We start from the raw sequence: 20,106 nt of genomic DNA on the forward strand, positions 1-20,106 counted from the left end.
TAACACCATTATGAATGAAACAACATGACATGAATATTTTATTTTGTCCACAGACCAGCTGTTATTTTACGGCATAAACCTGGTACTCAATCTTTTACTCAGTATACTAAAACTATAAAAGATAATCTAAACCTATCAAATATATGCTTCTGTTTGACTTGTGAATCAGGTCTTCATGAGCATGTAACCCTTAAAAAGTCTTTAAAATACAAAATAGGCTCCCAAAAGTGGTTTATATTGCAAGTGCATAGTTTTGAATTATAAAATTATAATGATAACGTGGCAGTGCGGATTTAAACAAGACAAATTAGACAAATTGGTTGAAATTTAAATGATTGAAACTTGTAAGAAGCTACGTGAATTGCACTTCATTTAAAAGTAAAATTTGAGGTACTCAGCTTTTGTAATGTATTTGTCATAGAACACAATTTACTGTAATTCTATCCTACAAATGCAATAATTAATTTATTAAGGAAGTAAACCGTCTGGAGGAGATGCCGAACCATGTAAATGATACAGGAATATGTTTTACAGAAGCTTTCACGTAACATATATCAAAATAATCAGCTGGAAGGTAACCTATCAGCTCTTCCTCACGCCTCATAGTTATATCATATATATTTAATGATCAAGACTTTAAGACTTCTTGTTAAGCCTTGAGGAAGTTTCGCCGCGTTCAGATGACCAACTGTTTAAAACTAGTCCTAATTATGGGCGTGTGCGTCAGCAATTGCGCTAAGGTGTACCGTTCCAGTTCAGAGTGGTCAGCAAGCAATTGTATACAGCATCGCTGGGTAATGAGTATTGCCACAGAAAGAGTGGGCTGTCGAAATCTCGACAATGATTATTGATTGATAAAGCAAAAGGGAGCTTAAAGTATAGTGGGGCAGTTCGGTTTTGTTAAATGCGTTATCCCAAACTGTGACTAAACGTTTATATTGATTGACGCTGTGATCATTAATTATAATGTGCTCAATATAAGATCAAGTTAACACATTATTTATTGTTCCAAGATTGCAGGGGTATACACTATTATATTCAAGACGAACGAAGCTTACTATAGTAGCAGTACTACTATAATAAACTTACTAGGATAAAGCCAAATGTCAATTTGTGGTTGTTTCATAGCTAACACACCCACTCTCGCTGTAATGACGCCCTTATGACGAACAATATGGGGCAAGCGAAGAATATAGTTACGACAAGAGAGATGGAAATGTAATCCCTAAAAATGATTGGATGAAAAAGTGCAGCAGTTAAAATTTTGTTGGTTTCATATTAGGTTTGTGATGTATATTGATGAACTTTACAGCAAAAGACTGACTATCCGGGCTCATTTTCATGTATCTGATCGCAATCAGTATACAGACCTCATCAAATATAGTTGGCCGTTCAGATCTATCTTAAAACTACGTAAAACTACAACTCATATCTAAAGCAGGGAAGTGTGAGGAAATCTCTTCCATTTAAATAGCATGTTTAAAAGTTAATGATTATGTCAAAAGTAGTGTCATGGAAGTTGCAACACCATGGTGTTGCAACTTCTGACACTACTTCTGACATAATCATTAACTTTGCATTGCTTCTGCATTAGAAGTAAAATGAAATTGCGAACGTTAAGACTGTCCACGACCAGCGGGAAAAAAGAGTATTTGCACAATTATCGATAATTTTGATGATTTTAACGCAACTGCACTAGTGCAGGCTGTATCCTTCGATGAACTGGTCAAGTAATTAGCTAGACAATTAACAAGCAGACCAATCATATCTCAGTGGGCAAAATTGTCGGGCCCCCAAGTGGTCAGCAATAGCATCTATTTATTTGGTGTTATCACGCAGTGAGTGGTGTTTAAAAGGAGATATCATATTCTTCAGAAACAAAACTCTAAATAATGGTTTAGATGTCAAGATTTAGTTTTGTAACTTTTAAAGTATTATTACCATATTGCTACTCGTATGGGCTGGACCTTTTTTGTTTTTACCACTCGCGTGGTTAAAACATAAAAAAGGTCTTTTGATCACGTCCGGTTAGTTCTCAGGAAAAATGGTAAATTTTACATCTGCTACACAAGGCTTCGAGTAAGGTTAAGTCTTTAAGTGAATTCTGCAATAACCTCAAAACAGAGGACAGAGTAAAACAAGCAAGGACTCTAGTAATTACAGAGTCTCTCCATGGGGAATCAGTGAAGTCGAAAATAAACTAAAGAATTACCGTCCGAACAAAGTTTATCAATTTATCAAAACTGTATAGCTAACAAAATTTATTGAACAAAACTAATTTATACGAACTTAAATTTATCGAATAAATCTAATTTACATAAACGTGACTCTATTATTATTACGTCTGACATTCTATCAAACATTTTACTCTACTTCGTTATTGTTACAATAAAATATGTTGTGGGCTAGAATTTGTGAATATAATAGATTTTAATTTAGGTGCTGTACTCTATAATACTGTTCGTTTTAGCAATCAACAGTTGGCATCATGACAACTGATCAGCCAACTTGGCATGATCACAAGTTTCATTTAAGCCCAGATCCTGTACCAATTGGTTGTCTCATCTTCTGGCAGAACTGCTTTTTTGTTCAATTCTGAAATATGTCCGGCATGAATAATTGGAAAATTATCTGGCAAATAAATAAATGGTTCAGCTTGACTTTAGCTTCACTTCATCGCAATATTATGTCAAAGAAGAAACTTCAATCAAAAAGAAACGAGAACCTAAAGTATCTAAACATAATTTTGACTACTCGACAGGAAAATTGAGGAGGATCCATATTGGAATTAGTGTGATAAATCATTTAACCGATTGTAGAATCTTACCATCACAAATGTTGCACAGATCGTGATCCTCACCCCTCTTCAAGCAGGTGTAAGTGATAGCCCAGCTAGCTTCGTCCTTAATGTCAACCCTGTCACTTGCGAACCAGAAGCTCACCTGAAAGCGATTTCTTTGCTGGTCATCAGATTAAAGGAATCAAGGGACTGGGAACATATTTCTTATTTGGATAAAGTGTTTGATAAATACACATACTAATTACTATTGTCCCCCCCCTTGTTGAGGTGGTAAAATAGTTACCTTGTGGTCCCAGATTCGAATAGGATAGCTCGGTGTTTTGTCTCCTCGGTATTCAACCTGGAAACAATTTTATTGTAAGGAGATCCTGCGAACTCAGCTTTAAAAAACGAGAACTGTTTTAATACTTGACCTCCGTTCATATACTCATAAAAATACAACAAAGTTTTTAATGATTGTTTAACTTTAATTATACCTTCGTTAGGCACTTATCTAACGGATAATTATAAGTTCACTCACAATAATTACTCCCACAACCTACCTGGATGTCTCTGTGGTTGATCTTGATGGAGTCTCCAGCGTCCAGGTTAAGGTTCTTGATGCAGAGAGCAAGATCACAGTTGTCTTCAAGCTCTGGAGGGTACTTCACATCGATATTGTACTGGCAAACGGTCGTCTGGGAAATTAGATGAGTTATTCTCTGTTTTACTGTACTATGAGGTTGGTTAATGATACATCGTACTACAAGATCGAAGAAGCTTTCACGAGAAGCTGAAGCCTAAACTCGAGGTTTCAGGCCTCTGATAGTCATATTTCAATTCTACTATCTTCAGCATAATCATCCTTAAATTAGCACTGAGGATATCTGATCTTACCGGGTTATAGTGATCGTGGTAGTTGTGGCTGAACATCGAGACTGTTTCGTTGTAGAAATAGTAACAGCAAAACTCCGATCGTCCTGTGGATGTGTGGATGTTTATTGCAGTTTTTGACGGATAATTGGATATCTAGCTTTAATCTTTATGCTTTCTTATTAATATTACTGTTTCATCTTAAAGAAATTATTTGCTTTGATCGTAACCGGTCTTGATATTGACACTCATTCAATAATATCTCCTTGACATGTTAATAAGTATTCGTCAAGGCCGGATAAACAGCGAGGTATAACTGCACGTGAATAGCTTTATTTGGTGCAAAGTTAAACGTTTGGTTCTTTAATAAACTCTTTAAAGCAGAGCTTCACGTGTTCAACATGTCACTTTATTAAACAGCTCCATCTTTCTTCTAGACCTGTTTATAGTCTGCCAAGCCAATCTCAACACGTAAAGCAAAGACCTCTGCTTTAATGAGTTTGGTTTTATTTGAACCAAAAATTAATCTTAGCAACAAATAAAAACCATTTTATGTGTTATTTTGCTTAAAAAATCTGCCACATTCAAGCATCAGCCTAAACATCGACTTGTTATATCAATATGATTTACAACGACTAAATTTAATTTAAACACTCCGCTTACAAAAATACAAACTTAACAATAAAAAGATAACTACACTTACCGTTGTTTACATAATGTTCCAGGACTTTGCTGCTGCTACCAAACGCAAGAAGCGTTGCACCCCTGAAATATGATATGTTACAAAGAAATCCGAGGTGAAATATAAAAAATGTTCGAATATTGGATTTGATGAAAATTTAAAATTTTGATCAGTCTTCTATCTAAGTACAATTAATAAATTTTTTTACTTCGATAAAATTGTCGCCCAGGAAGAATAAATGGCACCCCCTCCAGGCTCTAAATCTAATGGTGGTACTTGTCCTAAACTCCCAACTTGCATCTTGGGAGTTACTACATGGTTACCTAATTAATTTTAAAGCGGGTTGACGCTTCACGCTAGAAGTAGACGGTGGCACTAGACATATTCAGTGAAGGATCCAATGCAATATTATTTTCTGTCGAGGTGTTCCTATTTATAATAACCTATTATTATTAAAAAATTTGTGTTTTTAGGAGAAACATGACAAATTATGAGAATGGCAACAATATTGTTGATTCAAGTAAACTAATATTTACATGGCGGTTGAGTGATCACAGTCCTTCAGAATTGAAAATTAAATTTAAATATCATATCGGTAGACTGATAGATCAGAAAACATTTAACTCTTTGACTTTTTAACCAATCTGTCGAGCAATATCAAATTTAAATTTAGTGTACTTCATAGCACGCGATTTAAGAACTTAAGCCACAAAATATCAAAACTTGGTGACATGACAGGATCTCAGAGTCAGAGCTTCGACTCACTACCGTTTAATTCGAAAAAAATCTAGCTAAAGAGTAATTTTAAGGATTAATGTGCTTATTAAAAAAATTGAGAAAAAGAACGTACACCAATTTAAATTTATGAGTTTATGGTCGAAGCATTTTTGATTCATAATTTTATTTAAAAATTTTGATTATAAAATTGTCATGACGTCACCATGAACTGAAATTTATATGCTAATATGTTCGTTTTTGAAGTTGGCGACTGGATAACCCTTGTTTTAGGAGTGGAGTGACACATTATGTGTGATTACACAAATAATGTGTAACCTCCCTCTTTACAAAGTCAAGCTTGATACTCGGGGTGATCTAGAAAGCCTACTAGCTCAAGTAATTTAGAAAAACATGCAATAAGAACACCTACCATATGAAGAAGACAGAGATCATACCCCCTCAAAAGCAGGATCCAGTTGGGAGAAAGTCTACGTCTGAAAATCTGCTGTAAAATCTACACAACTATACAATCGTTCCGTGTACACGCGATAAACAAGAGTTATTACACTAGCGGTGAGATGGGAGAGGGGGGAGGGACCTGTATAAACTACCATCGTTTCGTGCTCCTCACACATAAAGAGCCCACGTGCACGCTCACGTGTCTCCCTGGATCATTGCACGTGACACCCTGGAGCAATGGAAATGGAGCTAGAAACCCCGAAAAAAGCAGAGAAATCTTACCTTTCGGGATGAGGGTGGGACAAGAGCTGATAAGCACTAGACAGACTCTCTAAAACACGTCTGTTTGAGTCAGATACCCCGATTGTAAGTGAAGGTAAACCCCCGTGTTTTGCACGTGCTGCTATACCTCACGGTATACAAGAACAGCAACACATTTCCCCGTGAGGCGCAACAGCGAAGCTAAGGAAAATGGAGAGTTATAGGTGCTCTCTAGCTTGATATACACTATACTCTCCGTTACACTATATTTACATTATTGTGTAGATTTCATTGGTCTTTTTGAGGTGTGTTCGGTTGACGACTGTCAAAATGAACAAGTAAGTCTTTTCTTGGTTGGTTTTTATTTTCAACTTTTTGAGGGCATGAGACGAGTCGATTAGGGCTAAATGTTTGTGTTAATTTAGTTGTAACGTTATAACGGGACGTCGAGTGAAATTAGCTTTAGGTTATTTTAGCTTTTTCACTGACGCAAGCATTATAACGCATGAGGTCTTTACTTAACTTTAACCCATATTCTTCAACGGTACTTTTAGAAGTACGGTTCATAGTTTGAAGTAGTCATTAAAATATTACTAAGATCGCAAATAGATAAATAAATTTACATTAAACGGGTCTTTAGCATATTTCTTTTCGTATATAAAAGCCTGATCTGACGACAAAGGTCGTTAAACGAGTCGTAAATACTGTCTGTGGGGTGGGACTTCATAGTTCAGTCTAGCAGATAAAGTTTAAAACTTTTAAGTATAAGTATTTTACTCTTAGTAAATGTCGAAATGTCAAATTGTATTTTCTACCAATAAAAACGGAGCATATTAAGTCAAATTCTTTCGAAGAACTTCGATACTAATTTATAAATTTTAATCTCTACAACTCAGTAATAGCTACAGCTGTTGCCATTAACCATACTGATTATTCGACGATTAATCTAAGCATCAAAAATTGAGCAACGCAGGCATCAGTTTAAAAAATGTATTTTCAGTTAATCGAAAACGGGAAGTGTTTATTATAGATTGTTCCGTCGAACTTCCATATTAATTCATAAATAATTCTTTTTAAACTTTTAGCAATAACTATAATAAAAAATTGGTGCAATTTTGATTTACCATGCTGATAATCGGATAATGAATCTAAAAAGGACCCTCCGCAAGCAGATCTTTGGTTAAACAATAAAACATTAACAATACTGAATAGACGCATTACAATGCTCTGATTAATGTGAGTTACCCAACAAGATATTATTTGTATCACGTCGTGACCCCCATCGTCGTTTCACTAAGTGGCGCCTGTATCCGACGATACAGGGGGACGCGCACTCGTGCGCGGCGGGTCATACAACGTATGGCAAGATATATGATGGGATAAGAATAAGACGTTAAAATAAATAATATATTTGGCAATGCTCCCTATCAGTATCAGGAAAAATGTTTGATTTCTCATAAGATTTTATTTTAATTAATCATGTCTGGGCCGTATCCTTTACAAGTTGACAGCCACTGCACTTTATGCCCTTTAATAAAATCATAAATAATCCTTCAATAATTTTAAATATATTACCGAATGCCGATTGATTTGCAGTTTTGAATTAACCGCACTCAGTAGGCACTGTCTGGTAACGGACACCAAGTTGAACAATTGGGTGGTTGATTATTAGGCTCAAGGGATATGATGATAAACATTTTGAAGATTTTCTAGAAGCTTTATAAATGTACTTTACTTTAAATAATATAATGATATTAATATTTAAACTTATATAATTAACTTAGTTTAAGTATTAATTGTTCCCACAGGCAGATTTTGGTCGTAGTAGCGCTGATTGGAGTGGCAGTGGCTTGGCAGTGTGTCAAGAGACAGACTAATCCTAATGGATACCTCACCTCAGCCGAGGGCTGGGACCATTGTTAGTACACCTTACTAATTATTTAATTAATTAAGCTAATTAATATATCGGCACATTATAACGGTTAATGGTATCAGTATCACTGCTGCTGCTTGAGACAGTGAGGCGTATTGCTTGACTCGAAGATAAAATTTAGATAGCGAGCTCAGCTGAACAAAAGGTTTATTGAACCATATCCATAAAATCAGCGTTAAACATTGGGGTTATAACTTCAACTTGACAAGTTTATTGTCTAATCATCGATCTTTGCTTGGACATCAAAAAGGTGGACCATTTAACTACTGTCTGCGACATTAAATTATTTTATTTAAGTGGCTAAGTTACAAAGTGGCACACTGATTGCGCTAGTGTCTCCTAACATTGCCGTCATTCCCACTCATCATATACCTCAACCCACCCTATTTATATTAGTTTATATCATATTATTCAATAACTCTTGCTTCCACAATATGTCAATTTAACTATAAGTTAACTACTCTATATTCAACTACTACCTTTGATAACTCTGTTATCAAATAAAAGCATTTTAAAACTTAAAAGTATTGTAGCTTTAAAAGATGGAGATAATATCAGAACAATACCTGATGCCACATGAGTAGAGTACAGCTCTATAATAGCGTGTTAACTAATGATATGGGTTAAATTATAAAACAGATCCCTTCGAAAGTTAAATAAATCCATAATTTAAATATTTAGAGCGCAGTAACCGCTTATATTATAAGCAGTAGAATTTTTATAAGTTATAAACTATAAAGCCTCTAACCAAATTCAATTCCTGAGATTGCTGTTATATATAATATAATTATAAGATAACTGTGAGCAACTTCAAGTTATATTATAAAGTGTACAAGATATGTCAGCTATAATATTGGGTTTTTTAAAGTTCAAAATAGTTCAAATTAATACATCTCCCAACATTCGACTCTTTATATTTCTTACTGACGCAAAATTAAAAGCTCTGAACTACGACAGTACGACTTTTGACGTTAAACAAGCCATTAGAAACTCCTTAATTTTTAAAAGCGTTTAAATAGTTGAAGCGTTCAAATAGTTGAAGCTTCGAACAGATTACCAAAACTGCCAACAATTTAACAGTATTGCTATTTAACGCCCGTTTAAGAACCGGAAGAGATCCGCAGAACTAAAAAAGACTGCTTTACTCAAACCGGACCTGTATAATAAGCGACACCCTGGACTGAAGAATTCCATTAGATGTGGAGATTGCTTTGCAATAGTCTGGGGAGCATTATTCGTGGTGCTTATTAGGGTCGCAATTTATTGTAATAACCCACCCTAGACTTGACACAATTTGTAGCGCCATTTATCTTGCCAGAGATTGCTGCCCAAAAACCGACCTTGTGGATATTTTACTGCAGGCTATGTCACGTGGTTTCAATTTCAAGAGTCAGCTCATACCAAAATAGCAGAAGTTTAAAATATGCTGAACCACTAACCAATGCTTATATAATTATTGATTTTCTTCGCTCAAACATTCAATAACATACTGAAGGAAAATATCTCAAAATTTGATAGTCATAAATATTTATTTCAGGTGATCAGAATGGTTTGGCTTGCTGTTACTAAATATTTTGTTTCAGGTGATCAGAATGGATTGGCTTGCTGTTACTAAATATTTTGTTTCAGGTGATCAGAATGGATTGGCTTGCTGTTACTAAATATTTTGTTTCAGGTGATCAGAATGGATTGGCTTGCTGTTACTACATCAATGGTTCCGTCATCATTTTCTCTCACGGGTACATTACTTTTTTCCTAACTCGTTTAGAGATTTTGCTTTTATAGTACTGGGAGGTTATCTTACTATGTATAAGGCGAGACGATATATATGTATATTTATTTATCCGTGCCATTTTACTGACACCACGGCATCAATTTTAACACGACTTTCCGCAAAAACCGTAAAAAATATACAACTGAAACTTTTTTGACTGGGTCAAATGCTTTAATGGCCTTCAAATGAAGAAATAAAAAATTGGCCAAGAAATAGGAGTTTTAGAGCCCAAAATTTGGACCCCCAAGTGGTGTCAAAAACGCGAATTAAATAGGTAATAATTATTTTCCTAAATTTGATCCTTCGAACAGCTGTTGAGCAATGAAACGCAAACATAATCTTAGCAAAATGAATATATTTCTTTTATCTTCAGCATTTAATCAGTCACATAATCTGAGAATATCAATGGTTAGTTTGAAAATGTCAAAAATTCTCATCAAAAATGTAGTAAAGTCTCAAAAAATTAATTAATTAATTTAGCATCTCGTCAAAATGGAATAGTTTAAAATCGGAACAAAATTAATGGCATATACTATAATAATGTGGAGTCTGCAGTAGTTCATTAAATCAAAAAGACGCAATTCAAAAATTGATAGACTGCATATATAAACAAAAAATGGACGATTTAAAAATAAAATTCGGGACACCATGAAAAATTAGCTTCCAGAAACGGAATTCACATTGTTCAGGCCAAACGGATAAAGTGTCTTCCATTTGTTAATATAAAACTGTTCTGACTTTCTAATATTATCTGGGGATGTAGAACACAAAATATCAAAATGGAAACTTTCATTGAAATCAGATCTCTCCCTCAAATTATGAACTGAAAAAAGATGTGCCCCTAAAACATTCTCGTCATCAAAATCTCTGTGGCTCTCAACATTCCCCTTACTACTCGCCTCTAAAATCTCATAATATTTACTGCGATGACCATTCACACGTTGGCTGAGGCTGGTGACTGTTTTTCCCACGTATACGTTATTAACAGTACAAAGTTTGCACGTCGCGCCGTACACAATGTTGCGTGTCTTACAGTTACCACCTTGAGTTCTGACTGAGTGTCCATTATTGGAGACCATGGAATTGCCACTAACAAGGTGACAAGTTTGGCAGGGTCTGCCTTTCTTCTTCTCACCAGGTTTGGTGCATGGGTCAGTTGTTCTTGACTCTGAACCTAAGGCAAGCTTCTTTCTCTTGAATAAAGTGTCCTTTAAGTTAGGGGCTCGCCTGGTCACCACTTGGAGTTTAGGGATCCTCTCAGGGTTCTCACTGCTCCATGTACGGCTATTTGAGATGATGTTACTGGCCTCTTTAGCCTTTTCCTTGGTTTCCTCATAGCCCGCACCGACTGTAACAAACCATGGTGTGAAAGAAGGGGGACCCTGATCCTTTGCCTTGTACTGTAAAGTTTTTGGTATCGATCTGACATCACTGATGACCTCTCTCACCATATCAGTAGGATATGAAGACCGCTCAAAAAACAACTGAAGCTCTGCCAATCTCTCATCCAGCAAGACGTCATCATTGATTATCCTTCTGTATCGAAGTGCCTGTGAGAAGACTAAAATAATTATTTTAGTCTCTTGAGTCTTGACATCACTTTAGGGTTAGACGGGTTCCTGCTAGTGCTTTTAACCGGTAACATTTTAGCATTTTGCCCTGTGAAACCTGATTTTTGCCTCGATTATTGGTTTCACAATTCACATTATTACCTTTTCATATGAGATTAGTAGAGTAAGTAAGTATCGGTAAGTATTTTATTATTTCTTAGTTACACAGATACTATTCTCAACTAGTGAACTCTCAGGAAATTATAAATAAATCAATAATGATACTCAAACTTGTTTAACTTTTAAAACTTCCCGGCCATTTGATAAAACAGTCCTGGTCTGAAGTCATCAATACAAATAATGTAAATGTATACAGCAGTTAACTCATGAGCTCTTATTTAAATGATCATGGTGCACACCCGATGTATTCCCCAACTTTCTATGAGGGCAAATCCTCTGTCCTAATGGCTATGAGATGTTTATAGTTGACCAAATTATGACGCTGAACTGTTGATGTTATATGGGGGGACGTGTAGCACTATCTCACTATCATTTGAACATTCATCTTTAGTAAATGAGCCATTTTGTAGGATATATTATTAAAAGTATTATCTACCAACTATTTACAGAATCCTTTACATATTTTACAAGTTTACACACTGTTTAGAACTGTTTAACAATGATCTAATTAAGTAATTGGTTACGATCTTGCTGTAATACAGTACTCCGTTATGTCAAAGCATACAGTATACTTTGGCACAAGCTCAATAAATGGATTCAGTGACTTATTTAAGAATGCACATAAAAGATAAATAAACAGCATGAAATCTAATTATTAGTTAGGCCAAAAATAATACAATCTCTATGTTCTAGTAAGAACATAGTTACCAGTAATAACATAGTTACCAGTAATAACATAGTTACCAGTAACCATAGTTACCAGTAAGAACATAGTTAGTCAGCAAAACCAGTTAGCTTGTTGCGCACCTTGTTATCAACCAGTGCTACCAAATCAAATAACCATGCTATTTCAACAGGTACAACAACGGTTCATACAACCCCAACACTCACTGTGAATACGTGATAGATCTCGACCCCGAGTGCGACATCGTCGTCTGTGCTCAATTCGACTTCAGTATGGCCGGAGATGACATGATCAGCATCAGCTCTGTTGAATCAAACGTACTGTTACTTTTACTGTTACTTTTACTGTTACTTTTACTGTTACTTTTACTGTTACTTTTACTGTTACCTTAACTGTTACATTTACTGTTACTTTTACTGTTACTTTTACTGTTACTTTTACTGTTACTTTTACTGTTACTTTTACTGTTACTTTTACTGTTACTTTTACTGTTACTTTTACTGTTACTTTTACTGTTACTTTTACTGTTACTTTTACTGTTACTTTTACTGTTACTTTTACTGTTACTTTTACTGTTACTTTTACTGTTACTTTTACTGTTACTTTTACTGTTACTTTTACTGTTACTTTTACTGTTACTTTTACTGTTACTTTTACTGTTACTTTTACTGTTACTTTTACTGTTACTTTTACTGTTACTTTTACTGTTACTTTTACTGTTACTTTTACTGTTACTTTTACTGTTACTTTTACTGTTACTTTTACTGTTACTTTTGCTGTTACTTTTGCTGTTACTTTTACTGTTACTTTTGCTGTTACTTTTGCTGTTACTTTTACTGTTACTTTTACTGTTACTTTTACTGTTACTTTTACTGTTACTTTTACTGTTACTTTTACTGTTACTTTTACTGTTACTTTTACTGTTACTTTTACTGTTACTTTTACTGTTACTTTTACTGTTACTTTTACTGTTACTTTTACTGTTACTTTTACTGTTACTTTTATTGTTACTTTTACTGTTACTTTTACTGTTACTTTTACTGTTACTTTTACTGTTACTTTTGCTGTTACTTTTACTGTTACTTTTACTGTTACTTTTACTGTTACTTTTACTGTTACTTTTACTGTTACTTTTACTGTTACTTTTACTGTTACTTTTACTGTTACTTTTACTGTTACTTTTACTGTTACTTTAACTGTTACATTTACTGTTATTTTTGCTGATATTTTTTGATGGCTAGCTTGGCGACACACCACACCTAGGTGGTATCGTTACAATATCTTGCATAAGTTATACCACATACGGCGGTAGAGGGTGGTACACTCGTGCCTCATATCAGTAGACTAAGTTTACAGACTTGAATCTGCACTATCACTTGGAGCTCTCTCACAAATTCACAACCATTTCAGATCAAATGGACGGGTGAGAAGCAACCCTTCAACTCCAAAGTGGAAGGTAACAAAGCTTCAGTACGATTCTCCTCGTCAGCTAATGATCCCCCAGAGGGAAGCAAGTGGTCTCTGGGAATTGTTTGTGTCCCTAAAACTGAGTATAAGTCAGTCTGCGAAGTTTGCGACGGTGAGTTATTAATTAAAACAAACTTCGTGGACGTGAAATTGAAATTGACGACTTGTAGTACAGTCTTTCTCTTGACTTCCTAATGCACTTTCTATTTAGCGGAAGCCATAAATCAACAAAATTTAAACGCGGCTAAATTAAATTTGTTGTAGGAGATCATATACTCAAATAAATGAAGATTTGACGATGCCAAGCTTGCCATGACAGCGAAACTAGAAGACGTTTTATAATTGTCAAGGTCTTGACTCATAAATCTTGCCATTTATGGCCTCAACTATGGACTGTGGAGCTCGTGGCATATATAGTGGGAGTCGGGATGATTTAGAATTTGCGGTTGAAATCTCGCGGTATTTCCACTGTATACATTGAACGTATTGAGAATTTTTTAAACTGCCAATTTTTAATCACTGCACTGTAATCCGTAACCTTTTTGTTACAATTCATATCTAAATATTTACCTCATTTTCAATCAAAATATTTCAGAAATCGCAGATGCGCAGGTTGATGGACCGAATGGTGACAACATTCTGAAAGGTTTAGACTAGAGAACGTCACACGATAATGGACAAATTTTCATGGACATTTGAGGGCCATGCTAGAACTGGACTAAAGTAGATGTTTATAATCACGAGCTATATCTTGAAGTGATGTTCAGATTTGCTTTTAAAATATATAAATTTCGATTTTAGTAACTAAATAAAAAGATATGTGAAGTCAATTGATATCTTATAATGATAATCATTGATTTGGAGGATAATTTTGAGTCCCCCACTTTTAGATTTAGATTTCACTTGTTTGCTTCGCACTTTATTCCGTGTTCAATTATTTTAATTAGTTTTGACCCAGGTTAACTAAAAAATTGTTGATTAAAACTATGGTTTAAATGCTATGCTGACAACTTCGAAACATTATACAATAGCAGTACAATAAACTTTGATTACTTGGTCGACTCAAAAACTTATCAATAATCATTGAACGCTGCTCAGTGCTCAAACCTCGTCGATTGAAATAATTCCAAAATTACCAACAAAATCCTACAACTAAAAGTTAAATAGTCCTTAAGTCCTGCATCAGATACACATTACACAACTCGTATCAAAATGCTCAGTTAGTTGAACATTTCAACTGCAGATCTCACAGTGACACCCTCCTATACCACTGATATCTGAAATACCAGGAGTTCCCACGTCGTATTACCACTCCCAGTAGTTGTTTGTGTCATATCTCCTCGTTCAGTGTCCACATTACCGGCCCCAACATTCCTGGAAGTTTTATAATCTTAGCGTTTTATTTCTTAAAATTGTTCAAAATATTAGTAACTATACTTATTTCTATAATAGTATAATGGTCGGGAGACGGCAAAATAAGGTCCGGAGGTCACGTGTTGGAGACACGTGTAAGATTTGAAGGTCACGTGTTGGAGGCACGTGTAAGATTTGACGATCACGTGTTGGAGACACGTGTAAGATTTGAAGGTCACGCGTTGGAGGCACGTGTAAGATTTGAAGGTCACGTTTTGGAGACACGTGTAAGATTTGAAGGTCACGTGTTGGAGACACGTGTAAGATTTGAAGGTCACGTGTTGGAAACACGTGTAAGATTTGAAGGTCACGTGTTGGAGGCACGTGTAAGATTTGACGATCACGTGTTGGAGACACGTGTAAGATTTGAAGGTCACGTGTTGGAGGCACGTGTAAGATTTGAAGGTCACGTGTTGGAGGCACGTGTAAGATTTGAAGGTCACGTGTTGGAGACACGTGTAAGATTTGGATAAAACTCACCTTCCTCCTCGTTGTTGAAATGCACTATCGTGTCCAGGTTATCTGTGTTATCAAAATCAAGCAACATATCTGAAAGTAAGACAACTATTAGAAAACTGTAGAATGACGAGAGTTTTTCCCTTTGTCCCTAATTCTACAACTAACGAGGATTTGTTCAAGTTTGCGCTACAACCACAATGAGCACAGTATATAGTACCACCAATTATATTTAATTTAAGTAGTACCACCAATATTTTTTAATTTCTCAAGAAAATAATTTTGACCATTGTCCCGCTTAAACGTTTTTTCCCTTTTACTCAGTGCCACAAATATTAAGAAAAATATCAAAATGCGGATGTTTGCAAATGTCTGTGTTTATTAACTCACGTTTTGAAATATCGTCTTCCTTTGTTCCAAGAGCATCCTTTACTGACTTCGCTGTGATTTGTAGACCCAGGAAACTGAGATAGAAAGTGTAAGATTAGTAAGTATTAGGAAACGGAACTTGAAGTAACCTGGTAACTTAACTTGGAGTAACCAGATCTGGAGTTACCAGGTAACATTATCGTGATGTGCGGTATACTTATTAAAGATTACTTACTAGGTTGCTATAAGAACGATGAGGATGCGAACCATTTGCACGAAACTGATCTCCCAACCTGAAATAAAGTTTAGGACCGTCTTTCTTTTATATTTGTCCCGCATCATCAAGTAGTGAGGATAAATCCGAGTGCTTGACATTTGTTTATTACTTGAGTATTAACTAAACAATAAGTAAATGTCAAGTTCTATGACGTAGTCAGTAACAGATGCAACATATTAACTTGGTTAGTGGTACTATCAATTTGGTGGGACAGCTGCGATATTGCATGCTGGTACAATGTGGTAAGTGCTCTCAATTAAATTAACAATAAATAACAAACATCTGCAATAGTATTAGTACAGTTCAGCTGAGTGAACATTGCATCACTTTTAAAAAATGGGAGACTGTCCTAGGTATGGTTATTTTTCAACCAAACACATGTCACCTTGCCACACAAAATTGGAATTCGAATGGCCAATTTAGTGTACCACAGCAGCTTAGCAGAAACAAATAAAGGCTAGGCCCTTTAACAGCCATACTTTTTTATCAAGACACTTATTTTACTTCGGTGTATTCCAACAGCCACATTGTTACACAAGTGCAACCAGCCAATTACAGGAAGCCGAAGGATTTATTTGGCCAGTGACGGTTAAGGTAGTGTGTACCATACTTTCTTCGCCCGAGACTTTGCTGCAATGTGCAACTCCTCATTTAACCCTCACACCCGATTTCTCGAATATTCGGGGGGCTGACCGGGGGGCTGCATAGACCACTCAGGATCCTTAGCTGAACGTCAACGACGCTCACCCCACGACCAGGCAGACAGTGGGATTTGAACTCGCAACCTTACGATTGTAAACTTAAAGCTGGCGTTCTAACCAACTGCGCTACCTGGCCTTATTATCATGATTATATTTGGTTTGCAATCTTCATGGCCCAATTATACCAAAGCAAAGCTAGGCGCGTCGCACGATTTTTATCTCTCAAAATTTCGAGCATGGACTTTGTTTAATCAAACTTTAACTACAAACTAGTCTTTCAAACTTTGTAAATCGGCGTTAAATTATTTCATTTTCTGGTCGCCCAAAACAAAATTTATGTCACAACCAATTAAATAGGCGATCACAATTTGGAAAATTGCAAAATATGGGTTTTTATTATGCATTACCTTATAAGACCAATAATTTTGGTTCACAATAAATTGGTTACCATAATTTTAGTCACAAACTTCGCAAATTTTTAGTCTACAACTCACATTTTTTGACTTTTCGAGACCATTTACCATTCCATTTATTCGATTTTTTATTATTTATTAAGCTAGTTTTTTCCCCGATTTTGAACATTAAACTTCAAGTTTAAACTTGTATCGTCGGGGGCGCAAATATACCGAGCCCATGTCGATCTATTCCACTTCAAATAACACCCGTGTTCCGTTACTTTGATTTCCTAACCCTAACTTATAATTATATTAACCATTACCCCGATATTATATAACCATAACCCTAATCTTATCTCTAACTCTAACCCTGCCCTATAAGTACAACCCTATAAAACGGAAACCCAGCCGGCCTAGGCCTAGTTAACCCAAACCCTAAACCTAACTCTAACCAATAAATAGACTGAAAATAAATTAACAAATTAGACGCCGACAAATTTTGTTTTAATAAATTTTGTTTTAACATTTAATAAATTTTGTTTTAATAATTTGACCAAAACCCATAATCATGGGTAGAGTGGACCGCTGCCAGTGTCTCTCTTTCCCAAACAAAAGGAAATGATATTAATTTGATTGACCGTTCTCAAATGCAAAATGATACCGAGAATGAAATCGGTCGCTCGCTTTTCCCATTCATTCACGGCTTACGAATTGTAATAAGTTTCGATTGATTAGGTACATCAATCAGATGCTGTAAAAATCTCTTCGGGTTGCGTTCGGGTCGATACCTAGTATTTCGGGGTAAGGGTGGTAGTTATTACTTATTGAATTAGCTGAAGTTTATTGAATCTTTATTGCCGAGTACAGCTGCCTTTGGGTAGTTCTTCTTAATCTATTACAATTGTAAATGAATGGGAAAAGCGAGCGACCGATTTCATTCTCGGTATCATTTTGCATTTGAGAACGGTCAATCAAATTAATATCATTTCCTTTTGTTTGGGAAAGAGAGACACTGGCAGCGGTCCACTCTACCCATGATTATGGGTTTTGGTCAAATATCATCTCTTTTTGATTATAATGTCAGGGTACTTTATAAAGTCGAAATATAAATTGATATCTTCATTAATAAGGAGGAAGTTTCAACAATTTCGAAATTTTTCCTTTAAAAACATTTCCTTGTGTTTAGGTAAGCATATCGGTCGATCACTGACTGAATATGCCACTTAATACTCATTGAAGTTGGCATTAAATTCATTTATAATGACATTAAACTGTCGTGGCAAAGCAGAATTTGTTGGAAATCACGAATGAGCAAAATTCTCACCTTTCGCACGTGCAAACTTTGAGCGGACGTTGCGTGCGAATCCAATATTGAATCGCCGTAAATTTTTGCATGTAATTGTTTTATATATAGCTTGATAAGCACGCAAAGTTTCAAAGTATTTCAAGAAGAACTGTAATCACAACGGCACTCTAAAGTTGACAGAAAATGACGAAAACAGCAATTTTCAGTGATTTTAGCAATTTTTTATCAATTTGGGCGTGTCCCCACGTGTGCAACTTTTCGATTTTTAACTTTTAAACTAGCCTAATGCACAATTTATACCTATAGGAAGCAGAACTGAGCTCCACAACCCAAGGTATGGCCCAACACCAGAGAATACTAAATCGCAAAATTGACGTTTTTATAAAATAATTCTTGAAAAAAGCACAAACTTCAATGACGAATATCTTTATGAAGGAGCAAGCTAGAAAAACTTTCCGGTAGATTTTCAGAATGCTTGAACAATTATCTAAGGAGAAAATTTCCTCAGATTTTGAATACAATTATTTTTTAATGGTGTAAAATCATTTTAAAAAGTTATTACTTTGTCAAAAATCAAGTTTTAAAAACGGTTAACTTGATGACGTCATCAAGGGGTGTTCATGACGTCAAATAATTTGTTTATACAATGTAAACTAAAGTGTAAACAATTATTTTCAAGACCTGTGGTCGGAAATGGCTGTATCTTTTATACTTTTGAATCTATGGACAATTAAATACAGGCTACAATTGACTGGCAAAGCGTCTATCCCTGAATATATATATCACAATGCTGGCAAGCATTACCGTCGCCCTTATATTCACAATACTATTTACCCCCTATACTAGTATATCCCCTTTATTGTTTTCCAGGCATTAAGACTCATCGAAAGTAGTTCAGCAGGCATATTTAAGTTCAAACATTCTAATTCAATGTTAAAGATGACAGGAATAAGAAATAGTTATGTGGAGGTTTTTAAGAAATTTGCGCAAAATACGCGCCAGCATGTAATACGAAATTAGGTAAAAAACCCAAAATCGCCATATTCAGGTGCCTTAAAAACCATGTTAAAATTGAGTTAGAGATATGAAACTTTGCAGGGCGTCTAGACCTTGTCCAAATCGACTGTAAAAAAAATTTCATGTTTCAGGAGTATCGGGAAGTGGGTTTTCTGGAACCCCTGTTTTACAACAGATTGTCGTGAAGTATATATACTATATATATATGTATGTATAGACGCTTTTGCAGTCAATTATAGCCTACATTTAAGTGTCCGTAGATTCAAAAGTATAAAAGATACAGTCATTTCGAACCACAGGTCTTGAAGATAATCGTTTACACTCCAGTTTCCATTATATCAAAAAATAATTTAACGTCATCATCATCACTTGATGACGTCATCAAGTTAAGTGTTTTTAAAACTTGGTTTTTAACAAAATAACAACTTTTCAAATCGATTTTAAATCATTAAGGAGTAATTTTATTCAAAATCTGAGGACATTTTCATATTAGATAATTGTTCAAGCATTCTGAAAATCTACCGGAAAGTTTTCCTATCTTGCTCCTTCATAAAGATATTCGCTATTGAAGTTAGTGCTTTTTTGAAGAATAATTTTATAAAAATACAAAAGTTGTGAATTAGTATTCTCTGGTGTTGGGCCATCCCTTGGGTTGTGGAGCTCGATTGTGCTTCCTAAAGGTCTAAATTGTGTTATAGGCTAGTTTTAAAGTTGAAAATCGAAAAGTTGCACACGTGGGGACACGCCCAAATTGATAGAAAATTGCTAAAATTACTGAAAATTGCTGTTTTCACCATTTTTATCAACTTTGG

At 35.2% G+C, this 20,106-nt stretch overlaps 2 protein-coding genes and 1 long non-coding RNA gene across 3 annotated transcripts; 1 reads left to right on the forward strand and 2 right to left on the reverse strand.

Annotated features, from left to right (window-relative positions):
* Positions 1–2,208: 2,208 nt before the first annotated feature.
* On the reverse strand, positions 2,209–5,626 carry LOC134819694 (uncharacterized). The gene is made up of 7 exons (XM_063829778.1): positions 5,482–5,626; positions 4,356–4,417; positions 3,677–3,759; positions 3,343–3,477; positions 3,084–3,140; positions 2,828–2,942; positions 2,209–2,595 (listed from the first exon to the last, which is right to left on the reverse strand). Exons 1-7 carry the CDS (start codon positions 5,502–5,504, stop codon positions 2,531–2,533), a joined length of 540 nt encoding a protein of 179 aa, XP_063685848.1. The 5' UTR covers positions 5,505–5,626; the 3' UTR covers positions 2,209–2,530.
* A 311-nt stretch (positions 5,627–5,937) lies between these two features.
* On the forward strand, positions 5,938–14,344 carry LOC134819695 (uncharacterized). The gene is made up of 6 exons (XM_063829779.1): positions 5,938–6,109; positions 7,580–7,689; positions 9,380–9,443; positions 12,066–12,210; positions 13,304–13,472; positions 13,956–14,344. The coding sequence occupies exons 1-6, from the start codon at positions 6,102–6,104 to the stop codon at positions 14,015–14,017; spliced, it is 558 nt and encodes a 185-aa protein (XP_063685849.1). The 5' UTR covers positions 5,938–6,101; the 3' UTR covers positions 14,018–14,344.
* Positions 14,345–14,639: 295 nt separating this feature from the next.
* On the reverse strand, positions 14,640–15,898 carry LOC134819696 (uncharacterized). Its single transcript, XR_010160791.1, has 4 exons — positions 15,834–15,898; positions 15,620–15,693; positions 15,254–15,322; positions 14,640–14,734 (listed from the first exon to the last, which is right to left on the reverse strand). It is a non-coding gene; the product is annotated as an uncharacterized LOC134819696 (long non-coding RNA).
* Between the last annotated feature and the right edge of the window lie 4,208 nt (positions 15,899–20,106).

This window comes from Bolinopsis microptera, chromosome 8 (genome assembly GCF_026151205.1).
Source record: "Bolinopsis microptera isolate Bmic1 chromosome 8, MBARI_Bmic_1.0, whole genome shotgun sequence".
Lineage (NCBI taxonomy): Eukaryota > Metazoa > Ctenophora > Tentaculata > Lobata > Bolinopsidae > Bolinopsis > Bolinopsis microptera.